This window comes from Hippocampus guttulatus, chromosome 1, assembly GCF_054856545.1.
Source record: "Hippocampus guttulatus isolate MCC_2025c chromosome 1, RoL_Hgut_1.0, whole genome shotgun sequence".
Taxonomy (NCBI): Eukaryota; Metazoa; Chordata; class Actinopteri; order Syngnathiformes; family Syngnathidae; genus Hippocampus; species Hippocampus guttulatus.
In genome coordinates this window covers 19,866,835-19,881,911 of record NC_141261.1, presented here as the reverse complement: position 1 = coordinate 19,881,911, position 15,077 = coordinate 19,866,835, and the positions used below count along the sequence as shown (strand labels likewise).

Sequence of the window (15,077 nt, the reverse complement as noted above, 5' to 3'; positions counted from 1 at the left end):
TAATAATACATGATTGGCTGCCAACGCCATGCTAATGACATTAAGGCTTTGCCGGCAGTGGCTAATTTTGGACAAAGGGCAGTTTAGGAGGCGGAGCAAATCTCCTGCTGAGGCTACACCTTGTACTCTAGGTCACGCCGTCTCATAAGCCACTGCAGCGACTCACGCTGAGCATGTTTTTGGAATGTGGGAGGCAAAAACAGGACAACCCCATGCAGGAAGACCGGACATATCATATACTGTACACATACACAACAATCTGACTATTTTGAAGACCGACGTCTGAGCCTGAGAAAAACAAGTGGCCAATGATTAAAATGAATATGACAATCCCTGCTCTAGAACTAATCATTGCCATATAAATGACCAAAATAGAACAGATTTTATTGCAACCGTAACATTTTATATCACTATCCTGCAAAATCAAAGTTAGCCTACTCTCGTTTTCAGTGGCATGAAAGATGAGGTAGATGCCCGGGTTTTGTTTTCAATGATACATTTGTGAACATGGATGCTTGCATAGGAACCCTGCCGGCAACCAGTCCGAGGCCTCACTGAAGGCCGCTGATGAGAACAAAAGGATTGCGTTGTGCCATGTTGCTTGCAAACAACTTCAGATCACATGTCTTAGTAACAAATCTTTTTTTATTATATTTCATGGTTTTCCATTCTTTGCAATGGATTGTGGCAAAATATTGTGACTTTACAAAAAAAAAAACAACTTCAACGATCAATCTTAAAGCACATGGACTCTGTTGACTTTTTTTTATTTTTTATGCTGACACAAAATCATGAATCACTTCCGAGGAAACGCCTGACATTTTAAGCACAAAGTCCATTTGTTTCCAGAACTAGTTGAAATCTGTTGTTTTTCATCCTGTGAGCATACAAAAGAAATAAAAACATACATAAAACAGTATCGTTTTTGGGGGGGTGGTCGCGATTAAGAGCGTGCAAAGAAAGTCGTGCATTTCCGAAAATTAGAAAGACGACACAACAACAAGCGCGGAAAAGCTTGACGCCTTAGCTTTGGCGCAAAAAGCAGCATCGTGGGAAATTGGGTGGTGAGGACGGGGACAGTGACGCACTTCTTGGGATGCAGGTCCTTCCTCGCCCCTTCAACCTCTTTGCTCCAGAGCCATGGTGGGCATTCGAACACTTGCAGGATCCTGTACCACCACCTCCTCCTCCTCCTCCACTCTCCCACTCTTCTCCATTCTCAAGATGGCGGCGCATGTGTCGATGCAAGGCATCGTCCCGTCCGCGCGACCGGCTTTGTCGGTTATCGTTGTGGTTTTGTCGTTTCGGTTACAAAGTTATACAGCTAGAAGAAGTGACTGATGAAAACAAGGCAATGCGGAAGGAAGGGAGGAAGAAGGGAAGGAGTGGGGGTGTGTCGGGGGATGGGAGGGGGACTCGGGGCATGGCGAGGGGCTTCACGACGTCGTCGCCGCCTTCTCCTGTTCGATGGCTGCAGGGAGGGAAGAGAAAACGCCGGGTCACATTTGTGCAATAGCAAGACACATTTGATAGATTGATAGATCGATATTTTCGGAATACAGATCCATAGGCTGGCTTACTTTCTTTTGTTGGCAGGACGTTCTTCTCCTTGGTCTCCGTCTTCTTCAGCTTGTTCTTATCAAAGCTGGTCACCTCTGAGATGTCTGGTTTGTCGCTCATCTTTGCAGGTCTGCAAGATCACAAAAGTACTTATTCAATTAAAAAAAAAAAAAAAGAAAAAAAAGAGGAAAAATGTGTTCCCAAAAGTGTTTGTGCATATAGTCGTTTTAATAATTCCTGGAAGTCTCTATGTGGGGGGGGGGGGGGGGGGGGCACCTGAGAATATGGACCGTCTCCTGACTACGAAGTCTGGGCGTTGGCCATATGTAATTACGCAGTTACTTTTGCTGCTTGAGGGCTCGTGCGCCTTCGTTCTTTTGTTCACCCTGCGGCTGTGGCCGTCGTGATTTGACTGGCATCCAAGCAGTCATCTCGCACGGGCACGTTAGAATGAAGTCCGCTAATTTACATAACAATAGCGGACCGCCGTGCAGCCTCCCAGAAGGAAAACAAAGGAGACGCAGACGATAACAAAATTCAAAAATTGTATGACCGGCCACTGTATAAATATTCGATATTTTTGTTCCTGGTCATGGCCAATTCCACGTTGGAGTACCCTCACCCACCACCTCCTCCTCCCATGCGGCTCAATGTAAAGGAACCACCGCCCAGGTCCAGTTGGTCATTCCAGCTCAAATCAATCGTCGTGTGCAACACATTTGAGGCCAGTCCATTACCCCCGTAGACGCCCGTGGGTAGCAACAGTGCGCTAATGGGGGGTGGGGTCACGTTTGTAACAAAGGGAAATACACTCTTGAGAGTGCACATGGGTGCGCTGGTCGGACAAAGGGCGCGCGCGCGCGCACACTTGGATCAAATCATCAGCTGCTCCTCTTAAAACAACATCATGTGATTCCATATGCTTCCACTGGCGTAACAGCATCATCAATGCAACAATAAAACTGTCGTGGGGCTGTGAAACCAAATGGAGAGACAGAGAGGGAGAGAAAGGCTGACAAGGATAGGTGATGATTCGGATGGAGCTTACCGATGAGTCGTCTGTTGAGTACAAGTTGCTTGGAGGTTCTGCTCAACCGCGTCGCAAAAGAAAAAGGCGAGACTCGGCCCGACGCAAGCTCCCATATAGTCACAAATATGCTAATGACGGCTGACATCACTACCATGAAGTCCAGAGTGGCTCCCCCTCCTGGCAAGGCCCATAAACGACACTTTCGAGTTAAGAGGTGCGATCGTTGAAAATGGGAAAAAGAAAGCGATCCACGTCCAAATATTTAATGTTCGTTTGTTTTCCACGTTTTTTTAACAGATTTACGCTGTTATTTCATACGAATGTGGCCTCTCGTTAGCGTTTGAGGGGACGTCATAAACGTATGAGGCGCCCTCTTGTGGTGAGAGAACATACTGAAACATTTTTGTCATCCATCCGTTTATTCATTCGTTCATTCATTTTCCGAATCGCTTGATCCAGGGTCGCGTGGGGTGCTGGAGCCTATCCCAGCTGTCTTCGGGCAGTAGGCGGGGGACACCCTGAACCGGTTGCCAGCCAATCTCGGCACACAGGAAGGAACAACCATTCGCGCCCGCGCCCACACTCACACCTAGGGACAAGTTTTTGAGTGTTTAATCAGCCTGCCATGCATGTTTTTGGAATGTAGGAGGAAGCCGGAGGACCCGGAGAAAACCCACGCAGGCACGAGAACATGCAAACGCCACACAGGAAGGCGGGAGCTGGACTGTGAAGTCAACATGCTAACCACTCGACTACCGGGCCACCCTCCATCCATTTAGTAGTGTTTTAATCTCACGGCACATCAGACAAACAAAACAATCACAAAACGTTTAGCATGTTCGACTTTCAGGTGCAATTTCAGGTTGAATCCAAACTGCATGATAACCTTTGCAGGTAAACTTGCTGTGACCTGCTTTCAACTTTTAAATCCACGTGACTGTCCAATTTCTCTCCTTGATGTTTTCTGGCATGGGCTGAATGGCAAAATTCGGGATACACTCTCGACTGGGCGCCAATCAAACGCAGGACACATTAGTTTACACGACTGGGGTGTGTCATGAGGAGGCAAACTGCAACCATGAGCGCTTGACCTGAAATTCTAACGCATGACCTTTGAACTGTGAGGCAGACTTGCAAAACACAACCCCCGAATAACTTTAGCCTCTCAGCAAAATTGGCCCGACTCTACGGTCATTCTCGGTGGAGTCCTCACCACTTTTAACAGTCACACAAAACCAAGCCTGTCCTCAAATGACACTTCTCATCTTTTAAGTACTAGTACTTTTAAGTACATTTTATAGCAGCGATGTGTACCATGATGAAGAAATACTTGGACAGGGTGGACAAGAACATGTTTGGAAAGCCATTGCCATAGTTTTATTGTCAAAATATGCTGCTTGACTTACAATGCAAAAAAAAACAACAACAACAACAACAAAGACGACCTATTGCAGGTACAAAATTCCCGTGTCATGGCTTGAATCGTGTTTCAAGCCATCACTGGGTTGATGATACAGATTCCATGAGCTTTTTTTTGAGTATTTTAATACGCTTTGTGGGTTGTCAGACTGTAACTATGTGATTTTTAGCAACAACTGATGTGAATACCTGATGGTAAAGGTTTGTGTGACCAAATTATTCTGTTAAAAATTATTTTTAAGTAAATGAGTGAAAGTGGAATGCTTCATTTAAAGTTAAGTTCAGGACATGAAAGGTTCATTAATCGGAGCTAAGGTGGGCGTGGGGTCTCTCTCCATCACTTGGATGGGAAGATTCAAAGAGGATGTGCGGGCGGGACTAAAACCACCTGCGCTGAGGAGCCTTTGGGTAAAAGATGCTGTGGTAGGTGGAGAGGACAAAAGGGGCGAAGGGGACCCCACCCCTTCCCACTCTCCATTACAAGGGGACGTGGCTGAAGAGGTAGGACACGGATTCACCGTTGTGGGTTCTTCTGATGGCCTCTGCCAGGATCATGGAAATGTCAATGACCTACCACACAGGACAGACGCATTGTCAATACACGCAATATTTGAAAACCAAGAAGAGGAATTTAATTATCAGAAGGTAAAAGATAACAATTGTGTCTTTCATTATGCACGTTATTGTTTTTTTTTCATACAGTGAATCCCCATTCATTGCAAGGAAGCAACTATAAAGTAAAATCTGATTAAAAAAAAAATCTGCTATACGTCCCCCCCAAAATAGCGGAGTAACATTGTAGATGTACTCATTTCAATTCAGGGGCAATCCTACATCTTAGTTAAAACACATACAGTAAAAGGCCAAGTTGAAAAGTTGACGTTTTTATGCTTTCTAAAGTGGACCGAGATATCACAAGATGGCACCAAAAGCCAAATGGGAACTTAGTAAATGGTGTCAAGGAAGTATGATGAAGTGAAACATCGAAACAGATCCTTTGTGTGTTCAGAACGGGCTACGTTTCGTCTGGGTTGTTAGTGCAAATTGAGTCTTTGCCGTGTGGATGTTTTTGCTCAGCAGAGTAGCTCCTAAAAAGCTTGCTGTCATTATTGCTTGTGATTTAGAATTTTTTTTTTTTTGCAACAACACACTGGAATATACAGTTGTCATTGCTGGACAACAATAAAGTACACTTTACGATGATGTCAAATCACTGGCACAACTGTCTGACAGTCCTGTGAGACAAAAGTGACAATTGAAGCCAGTCACCACGTTCACAAAGTGAACTTGGAACATGTCATTCTATTGGAATGAAGACGCTTCTTCAATGTGGCGTTCTTTTTCTTCGGTTGAGTCACACAACATAAGCGTCCCCCAATACGAAGAAGTCATTTTGCCGCCTTATTAGTGTTGAATAAAAAGTGAGAGACAGAAGCGGTTATTTTCAAGATAAAATTGTCTGTGGATACATGGAAATGATCAAATTACAATTACAAATAAAGTGGAATCCTTCCTTTGCAGCCTGCCCAGGCCAAATGTTCGATGGCCGAATGCTTGGGAGAGCCTTGCCCAGTTACACTTTAGTACCTACTGTGGTAAAAAGTCACATACCTGCTCAAATGTCAAGTTTCTGAAATATAAAAAATGACACCAAGATAAATCATTTCAAAACTAAAGTCCAGCTCTTCCGGTAAGTTTTATCCTGACATTTTTGAACAGGGGTGCAAAATGATTTCCATGGCCTTTGTACACCATGGAACACTCACCAAATGTAAGGTCAGATTATGTTGGCGTATGATGTCGAAAGGCACCTGTATTTTTGGGCACGCCTTCATCTTCTCCTCCTGCGGGATAGTGTTGGTCACCACCACCGCCTCAAATGGTGCGCTGTTGATGCGCGAGATGGCGGGACCCGAGAAAATGCCATGGGTGAGGATGGCATAGACTTTGATGGCGCCAGCATCGATCAACCTGAAGTGCGAGAGAGAGAATGTCAAAACTAACTGACACTCAAAGAAAAACTGCACAGCGGCGATACCGACTTGTCAGCAGCATGGCAGATGGTACCGCAGGTGTCAGCCATGTCGTCCACCAGGATGGCTACGCGGTCCTTGACGTCCCCTACAAGCACCATGCGGTCCACTTCGTTGGCTTTCTTTCGCTCTTTGTGGATGAGGGCGAAGTCCACGTTCAGTCGATCCGCAATGGAGGTCACGCTGCACGAAAATAGCGAGAGTCACATCTCACGGCCAGTCGTCAAAACCGGAGACCACAGTAACGCGGCGCGAAATGTGTAATTCTCTCTCTTTGGTTGTTTAGATTGACATGGGGATGAAGCTAACTCGTGGGAACAAATCAAGCTTCATGAAGCAATTGTGATCATTTTTAACTACTCTCGATGGCACTCTCGGATTAAAGACAAAGAAAATGTAATACATTTCCATTTCAAAAGTCTATCGTTGAAGAGCAGCATCTGGTGGAATTAAAAAAAAAAAACATACTTTATTTTCTCATCACTACAACTAACTACGGTACCTCTACTACTAAACTACATCTAACATTGTGACAATATTTATCTTCACAACGTCGCAATGAATAAAGATCATTCATATACAGCAGCAAATAGTGAGAATCGCACTTGGTGCATGGTAAATAAATTCAACGTGAAAACTCTCATGAGGGCCCTTTCATTTTTATATGCACAACCCATGGGAAAGGTTTGGACACCCGGACTCTTTTGTGTTCTGCAAAATTGGCCCAGATTTCACACTAAGTCCATCTGGGTGGAAATATGATTACACTTTTATTTCAGCATACGGCCATGCAAAAAAATTATGAGAATTCCACATTTTCTTCGATTGTTCATTTTCATTTTTGGTGCCACTAAAAGTGCATCAAATGGCTTACTGACATAAAAGAAACCACGGAACGCCTAGAAGCATCATTTTTGCCTGTACAATGGCATCACTATTGATGGAAGAACTTGCAGGGCGATTTTGGTAGAAAACATTTGTAAAATGTCTGGATCAGCTCTTTAATTCAACTCTTGGGAGCCGTTTTTGATGTCACTAATGTAGTGGTCCAAACAAATGTATCTGGTTATACTGCATTAGGTATTTAAAACTCACAGGTAACTGAAGAAACAAAGGTGGTGTCTTTTTTTTTCCATGGCTGTATTTACTAGGGCTGCAGCTATTGAATCATTTGGTAATAGGCCATCCTACTGAAAATTATTCGGATAATGAATACACAAGAGAAAATATTACATTTCACTTCATGATGAACAACCTTTTGGTTTTCATTTTCAGATAATCATTCTCCCCTTAGATTTAAACCATGCATAGCAGCAAACTGTATTTTCTTCTCTGGAAACATCGGTGAAATTTTGGTCAAAGTGACGTCAGAACCAGAGTAGCCATTTTGCTAGCTAAAACAGCACATTTGAGTCAGCCTCGTTTGTTAAAAATGGATCCGTAGGAACTGTAACCTTGCCAGGCTGTCATTTTTATCGATTAAATTCATTTGAAAAATAATCAGATGGTTCTTGCTAGCCTAGTCGCTTAGCAGCTAGCTGCTCGTCGCTAACAGGGGGAACAGGCGCTGCGTTCTACAATATCTGCGTCCCGTAATCAGAGTGAAGTCTGCGGCCACGCCACCACGTGTTGCCACAACCTCAAAATGAACGTGTACCAAGGGACCGATGTCTGTGTATTCCTGCATTTTCATAGATTTTATTGTGAAGTTGGCCTGCTCACCACGTTGGTGGCATGTTACCGTCTGGCAGAGTCTTGCTATGGCTGGCTTGACTGTCTTCCCAAACTTGCGTGCAAAATAAACGGGTACCTAAGGCAGAATTTAATTTTGTTGGCGCTGGGGAGATCACAGTAAACATTTTTACAACGTGCAATGTAAGCCGTGGCTCAATAAAGGTTGGGATTGAAAAACATTGATAAAGACAATGAGACCACAGAAGCTTATCATTGTGAAGTATCTTACCGCTTTGCACCCCCAGCGTCAGGTGACACAATGATGCAGTTTTTCCATTCTGGGATATTTTCCCGTATCCACTGCAGGACAGCCGGCTCTGCATATAGATTGTCCACAGCAATGTCGAAAAAGCCCTGTGAGGACAAAGAGAGTACTGATGTCATTTGAGGGTTGGCATTGTCTCGTTTTAAAAAATCATCTGTAGTTCAAGCACATTTGCCCAACTACACTTGAAGGTCATTTTTTCATAGTTGAACAGTGACCTTACCAAACAATAACTGTAAAAGTTAAATGAACAACTGGATAGAAATAAAATATATTATTCACCGTACTTGTATATACACTATACACAGTGGCGCCCTGAGTTGAATACGTTCTGTGACCACACTCGTTATTCAGAACACTTGTATTCCAAATCACCTGCTCCCATTGAAATGAATGGAAGTGTCATAAATCTGTTCCAGCCTTCACCAAACTAAAACAAAAATGTTTTGTGTGTTTATTTGAAGGAGGAAAAAAGCACTCCATAATATTGTGCTTTATAAACACATACAGTAAGTGCATCTTGACATATAATTAAAAAGAAGTAAACAATTGTTGTCATACTGTATGAATTAACGGCAATTCTGCTGCTTTGGCCACCTAGGAGTAGTAGAAGACAGGCATATGTATTGTTCAGTGAGGCTCTCAATTTCTTTCAGCTCACCAGGATGGCCCTAATATTAGTCTCTCTTCACAGAGGATGAAGAATACATGATTTGCACAGTACAACATTTGCTGGCTACATGTTTTGCTGCACTGTTAATTTTCAATATGCTGCTTAAGGGGTTTATAGCTCTGCAACAGCAAGGCTGAGCTATGTAGTTGTTTTATATAAATGTACAATTATTTTTGTTGTTGTTGATGGTAGCACAGTGGAAATAAACTGAGTGGAAATAAACAGCTTGAGGGGTTTTTTTGGGGGGGGGGGGGGGGGGGATTAATAATTGTTCATAATTTGGCAAGTGACACCATTGTATCACTATTTTTGTATGATTCAACACCAAACACCTAGACCTAGAGTGCCGTGGACCCACCTGGATTTGGGAGGCGTGGAGATCCATTGTGATGATGTGGTCGGCGCCAGCCACGGACAACATGTTTGCCACCAGCTTGGCTGATATGGGCGCTCGGCTCTAGGACAAGCATGCGGCACAATCACAACTCAACTCAGTGTGTGTGTGTGGGGGGCGGGGGGGAATTCAGAGATATAGCATACACGCATGCTGCACATTGAATTTTTACATCTCTTTAAACATGAACTGTGGGTTTTGTTGCCAAAACACTGAAGTGGGTGTGGGTGATCCTGAGCTGTCAGCTCACAAAGGCTCACTCTGAGGTAGGGCTGAATGATTTTGAAAAATAATCTCATTGCAATGTCAATTGTAATTCGATTTAACTACCGTATTCACCACTACTCTGAAATTAGTGACACTCCAGTTGTCTAGTGACCTCTACATTAAACAGTGATTCCCAAACACTTTACACAGGGCACGTTATTGTGTCGCGATAGATCGTTATTTGTGTTGTGGCTAATTATCTAATTTCACTTAACTGGTTCAAAATTGTTATTTATTTATTAGTGACAGGCAAAACTATTCAATGGTCAATCAAGGTTGGGAAATACCGCATTAAATCAAAGAGTGATGTTTTTGTACCGAGTCGGAAATTGTGCACTGAGGGAGAAAAACGACAAACTATCCCAATGAGAACCTCCATCTACCTTGTCCTTTTTGTCCTGCCGGGCATAAGGGAAACAGGGGATGACTGCGGTGACACGGGATGATGAGGCAATTTTGCAGGCGTTGATCATAATTAAAAGCTCCATGAGGTTGTCGTTAATCTCGCCACACCCGCTCTGCACGATGTACACGTCCTCGCCGCGCACACTCTCCCCAATCTCCACGCTGTTGGTTCAACAAGAGAGGGAAATGGCATAAATTGTTTTTTCTTTGACCCTCCCACCCCCCATCCCAACACTTACTCTAAAAGAAGGGCAAGTCTTCATACAATGTGTTAACAATATAGATTAGAAGTAACACAAGGTCACTTTGTACAAAAAGAAGAAGGATTGCATTTGTCCTTAGACTTTCCACCGCATTCAAACTGCACCATTAATCATCATTTGCATTATGTCCGGTGACGCTTGCGCTGCAAAGAGTGAGAGAAAACCAGCGGGACGGATACAGTACTTGAACAAGTCCAGGCCATGTCCCTGTGCAGCACACACCAGTGCGGTACAGTGAAGGCAGCAGGAGCAGCAAGCATGCGTATGAAACATTCCTGTTTGGGACATGGGACTCATTCCAACTTGGCCTCAGCCATGTGATCACTGACACTGGATAATTTTCACGCTCACATGCTGAAATTTAACAGTTTCCATAGAATCCATGCACAAATGGTTTGCTTCATGATCATGAACATGATCTGATTAAATCTATCTGCAATTTTGCAACTGCAGCAAAAGTCCAATCATGTTGTCACACGAAGCAATCACCGCTGTTACTGTAGTGCACACCTTGACCAGTAAAGGTCGGCCGGTGAAAGCTTGTGTGGGAGTTGTGAGAAGAAGTGTAAAGTTCTCAAATTTCTCACCTCCTTTCAGTTTGAGGGGAGTGAGAAAATCATTGTTTTGAAATGCCTGTCGCCCAAACAGCTGAGTTCCCAAGTTGAAAACCGTGGACTCACAAATATTATCACCAGTTCCCAAATATGACATCAGGATAACCCCTTTGTTGTTTTATTGTGGGACATAAAGTACAAATAATTTTGTCGGTGTACTTCAGAAGGCTTTTCAGGTATCTGGAGTTTACTTGAGAATTTTTATTTTTCAGAAAATGTTTCACAAGGATCTAGACCATTGGTTCTTAACCTTGTTAGAGGTACCGAACCCAGCCAGTTCATATGCACGTTCACCGAACCCTTTATTATAAATTCAAGACACTAAAATTATTATATTTATAAATAACTACATATATTAAAAACAGAAAAAGTAAATAAAATTACATGGCCTAAGTATAGTTTTTCAACAATCACATGGTGACTACTGAGTGAACTTTCCCGCAGCACTGATTGGACAAGCAATGTCATGTGACCATCTGCAGCCAGTGATGGCCAAGCAGGCGTGTCATAACTAACTGACATGTTGAGTCGGGTATGTCTTAACCTCTGTGGCAGAAGCTCCTAGGGTTTGATCGAACCCAGGTTAAGAACCACTGCTCTCGACTATCTTATATCTTGGGCGGGTGTGCCCAACTTTTTTTCTTGGGTGCACAAGCACACAAAGTGTGGTGCATCCTAAATTTTCTACTGCATCACATTTAACAGCGCAGTTTTACTTTTTTTTTTTTTATAAAAACAAAATTACTACATGTGTTTTTGGGTGATATTGACTGGGAAATGATTAACTAACAATCGGGTCATCATAAAGTTCTTCATTAGAATGACAATTCCACAAAACTGCTAACTCACCGTTACCTAAAAGTATTGGCGCTTGAAGTGTGTTCAGAAGTTGTCAATCATTCCTATCATCTTTTCGCCCAAAGCTATTTTCGCTCTCTATCGAGTGGATGAAGGTCACTCACCGAGGCCTGTGACGACAGTTTTTAGAACAATACATCTTCCCGAAAATTATCATGATAAACAATATTGTTTGCTTTGTTTTTAGACCCTGCTAATATTATGCCAGAGCTTCTAAAATCAAGTACATCCTTTTTTAAAGAGCAAATAGCTTAATTCTCAAGAATATTGAACATTGGTATTGAAATGTTGAACAAAAAAAATAAGACTCTGGCTTTGTTCGCTAAAATTGCATTTAACGGTCAATCTGTGTCATTCCATCAAATTTCTGAAAATCTTCCCACCTGACCGTCACACAATTTTTTGGAAGGAAAAAAAAAACAGTACCAAGATACACTTGTGTATTGGATAAAATAAAAAATATGAGGTATCTGCTTTCAATAGATTTCTCATAAAAATCATCAAATGAAGGGTAATTTAGATGGTTTTTGGCATCATACTCCTAAAAGCCATTTTAAAACAGCCATATCTGGAAAACTGTCTCACCTGTAGCCTTCAAATTTTCTACAGTGTATATCTGTTACTAACAGCCTCTAGAAATTGAATGTCAGGGGAGGAGGGGGCATTCATTTTTACTCCTTACTTTGTGAAAACAGTGTTATTTTTTCAATTTCCACAGATGATTACATGACGTAAATAGACAGGTAAAGTCAAACGCAGTTAAAGATCTTGATTGACGCCAATATATTAGTTAATAGAGTAACAGGTTATTATTCCTGACATTTTAACATCCAACTGCATTTTTTTCTGACAGCCTTACCACACATTTCACTTAAATGCAGTCTGTAACAAAAGCGCTAAAACAATACTGTTAAGAACAACTGAAGTGATAAATTATCACACCATTAGTTACTTATTTTACTCTGGACTATGTTTTAACAAAATTGAGGCGCGTTATTATTTTTTTGGAGACTGCGATCTCTCAGAAATAAAAGTACAGTATAGCTGAGAGGGTGCCGTTACAACACTGATGAAGGCGCACAAATCAAGTACACGTGATTCAACCAAGCCTGCATGTTATGCATTAACCACAGTACCAAAATTGTAAATGTTAACGGTTTGCTTTATTTTTAGGTTCGACTGACACTTAAGTCACATTACTGACCCTCAAGTTTCAAATAGCTTTTACTGTGCAAAACTATTAAATTAGTTCCTCAACACATTAAAAAGGCCTCTTCTTTACATGTTTTTAAATTACTTCTTAAAACGACACATTTGTCATAATTTATTCTCATTCATTGTCATTATTTTTTAATTCTATTGATTTTAAGGTTGTGTGTCCTTTAATTCGGTGAATTCAAACATATTTGCGTTTCATATCAGTTTTTTGTATGTATCCTGTTGGGCAGCATTTCGATGCACTGTGCCTGGTTTTAACGTAATTAACAAATAAATATGGATTGGATCAGAATTAATCCAATTTGTTATTGTTATCCAATGTGGAAATCAAACTGACACTGCGACGAGTCCAAACTTTTTTGTTTGTTTGTTAAGTTCATTGTAGCCAACGACTAGCTAGCTACTCTTAAGTGGCGCGAATAAATACTTTCCACAACTCGCTGCCGGCACACTTTTAAATAAAATAAAATAAAACACGACAAACAAAAAAACGGTCGCACTAAAGGTTATTTCGCAACATTATGCCAAGAGTCAATTTAATTTGGCGAAGATTTTGGCCCAACATTTGTGCCTCCATATTGGAACGACAAACAGCTAGCTACCATGATTATCAAGCACACGCACGCTGGATGCTACTTTAACCAACACAAGCACGGGAGTGTATTTAACGAATACCCTGAAGCTGGAATTTAAAAGTAATGTTACTGGAGTAATTCACATGAGCGAACGAAAGGGAACAGGCGTGTCCGATAATGGGTGTATTTACTTTAGCATTCTAGCCTGATGTGTTTACATGAGGCTAGCTAGTCACGTGTAGACTGTAGTAAACTATTGTTAGCTTCGAGCTAACGTTCCGAGAAGGAAAATCGAGGCCGCTATAACCACTCTACTTACTTCACGTTGTCATAGAGACCACGAAAATACTCACCATGTCTCCTGGTTGCTGAACTTCTTGGTTATCACTTTGCCCAGATCCAGTCCCAGCCGATCGGCCACTTTCTGGGACAGGTCGTGATGAGAGCTCCCGCTGAACAGGACGATGTTCGGCATGTTGCAAAAAGCGGTGCGAGAAAGAAGGAGAATGTGGCAGCAGGTCTCCCCGCCGAAATAACCGCGAAATTATGAGTTTCTGCTAATGTTGCATTGCAGTGCGGCACGGTTGCAACATCGAATGTCGACGGCAGAGAAGGGGAAGATCTCGCATGGGTGGTGAATGCATACTGGAAGGAAGTGGCCTCCCCTCATTGATCACCAAATCATCTGTTATCGGACGTTTACTCTCACTTTTCATCAACCCCTTAAAATAGGGTCAAAATGACCCCTTCCAACATGTGCAATTCACACAGGTGGTACTCACGCTCTGCACTGAAGTTTTGCATTAGTACAGAATGTGAATACTTTTATAAATACTTGTGTGTAAAAAAAAAGTGACTGGTATAATTAGTTGTGGTGTTTTGTATGATTTCATTGTGGGTTTTTTTCCTGTAATAGATGGAAATGTATTGCAGATTATCCAAAATATGCAAAGAAGTTCCAGCATCAGGATATATTTTAACCATGTAGTACAAATTATGAGTTTGCACTCTTCAATGTGTCTCAATCGGCACATCGGCAAAGATATCCTGCCACGTTTGTTACGTTCAGAGCATGAGAAGAGTGGAGGGAGGACAATTTGCACCTGTTCACAATTCCATGAGCATCTGACACTTCCTTCCCAAGAAGAACTTCGTCATACTAAAGCAATCTTACCATTTACCTGTGTGATTTTTTTTTAACTCGTATTTGTGTGTGCTGCTTTAGTTTGATTGGCTCTGGTTCTGGATGCACTCAATAAGACTGTTGGGTCTGAAGTTCTCAAGGAAGTAAACAGTCTTGAATACATTTAGGTCCAATTCAATGCTTTGTAGACCAACAGAACGCTTTTAAAGTCTGTTCTTTGACTCCCAGGAAGCTATTTTAGGACAAATGGGATGGTTTCCAGTTTTGCAGTTGTTGCTGTTGTGGTTTGAGATGGTCACCAGACAGTTACTTCCAGCGTTTGGACACTCTTGTGATACTGAGTCTCATAATTTGATTTTCCACACAGAGTGGTCAGCTGAGGTTTTATGCCTCTCATGTGTCACATCATCTTGAGTCATGTGCCAGGCGGCAAATCAACTGTTATTCGTATAAGGATGATAGTTGAGAGAAGGTTTTCTTAAAATGCTGAATCTAAAAGAGTACGTTTTAATAAATGCCAGCTACAAAACACGCTCTATTGATCTTAAGTTGGACTGAGCAAACATGGACTTTGCAAGCTTGCGCCAGACATAATCTGATTCAATGACTGAAGAAGTCACATTCC

General features: G+C 42.1%; 2 protein-coding genes across 2 annotated transcripts; both read right to left on the bottom strand.

Moving 5' to 3' along the window:
* Window positions 1-625: 625 nt before the first annotated feature.
* Window positions 626-2,777, bottom strand: LOC147210860 (thymosin beta-12-like). The gene is made up of 3 exons (XM_086117371.1): window positions 2,609-2,777; window positions 1,581-1,690; window positions 626-1,471 (listed from the first exon to the last, which is right to left on the bottom strand). The coding sequence occupies exons 1-3, from the start codon at window positions 2,701-2,703 to the stop codon at window positions 1,437-1,439; spliced, it is 240 nt and encodes a 79-aa protein (XP_085973497.1). The 5' UTR covers window positions 2,704-2,777; the 3' UTR covers window positions 626-1,436.
* A 1,165-nt stretch (window positions 2,778-3,942) lies between these two features.
* Window positions 3,943-14,008, bottom strand: LOC147210859 (ribose-phosphate pyrophosphokinase 2). The gene is made up of 7 exons (XM_086117364.1): window positions 13,662-14,008; window positions 9,759-9,942; window positions 9,073-9,171; window positions 8,006-8,130; window positions 6,052-6,225; window positions 5,821-5,980; window positions 3,943-4,579 (listed from the first exon to the last, which is right to left on the bottom strand). The coding sequence occupies exons 1-7, from the start codon at window positions 13,781-13,783 to the stop codon at window positions 4,487-4,489; spliced, it is 957 nt and encodes a 318-aa protein (XP_085973490.1). The 5' UTR covers window positions 13,784-14,008; the 3' UTR covers window positions 3,943-4,486.
* Window positions 14,009-15,077: the final 1,069 nt, after the last annotated feature.

Excerpts from the sequence above, each read along its gene's own strand:
- LOC147210860 (XM_086117371.1), bottom strand. The coding sequence starts at position 2,703 with ATGGGAGCTTGCGTCGGGCCGAGTCTCGCCTTTTTCTTTTGCGACGCG. Across the intron at positions 1,691-2,608 it reads ACTCAACAGACGACTCATCG|ACCTGCAAAGATGAGCGACA; the intron begins GTAAGCTCCATC and ends GTGATCTTGCAG. Across the intron at positions 1,472-1,580 it reads CGTCCTGCCAACAAAAGAAA|CCATCGAACAGGAGAAGGCG; the intron begins GTAAGCCAGCCT and ends CCCTCCCTGCAG.
- LOC147210859 (XM_086117364.1), bottom strand. The coding sequence starts at position 13,783 with ATGCCGAACATCGTCCTGTTCAGCGGGAGCTCTCATCACGACCTGTCC. Across the intron at positions 9,172-9,758 it reads GGCAGGACAAAAAGGACAAG|AGCCGAGCGCCCATATCAGC; the intron begins GTAGATGGAGGT and ends TGCTTGTCCTAG. Across the intron at positions 4,580-5,820 it reads AGGCGTGCCCAAAAATACAG|GTCATTGACATTTCCATGAT; the intron begins GTGCCTTTCGAC and ends CCTGTGTGGTAG.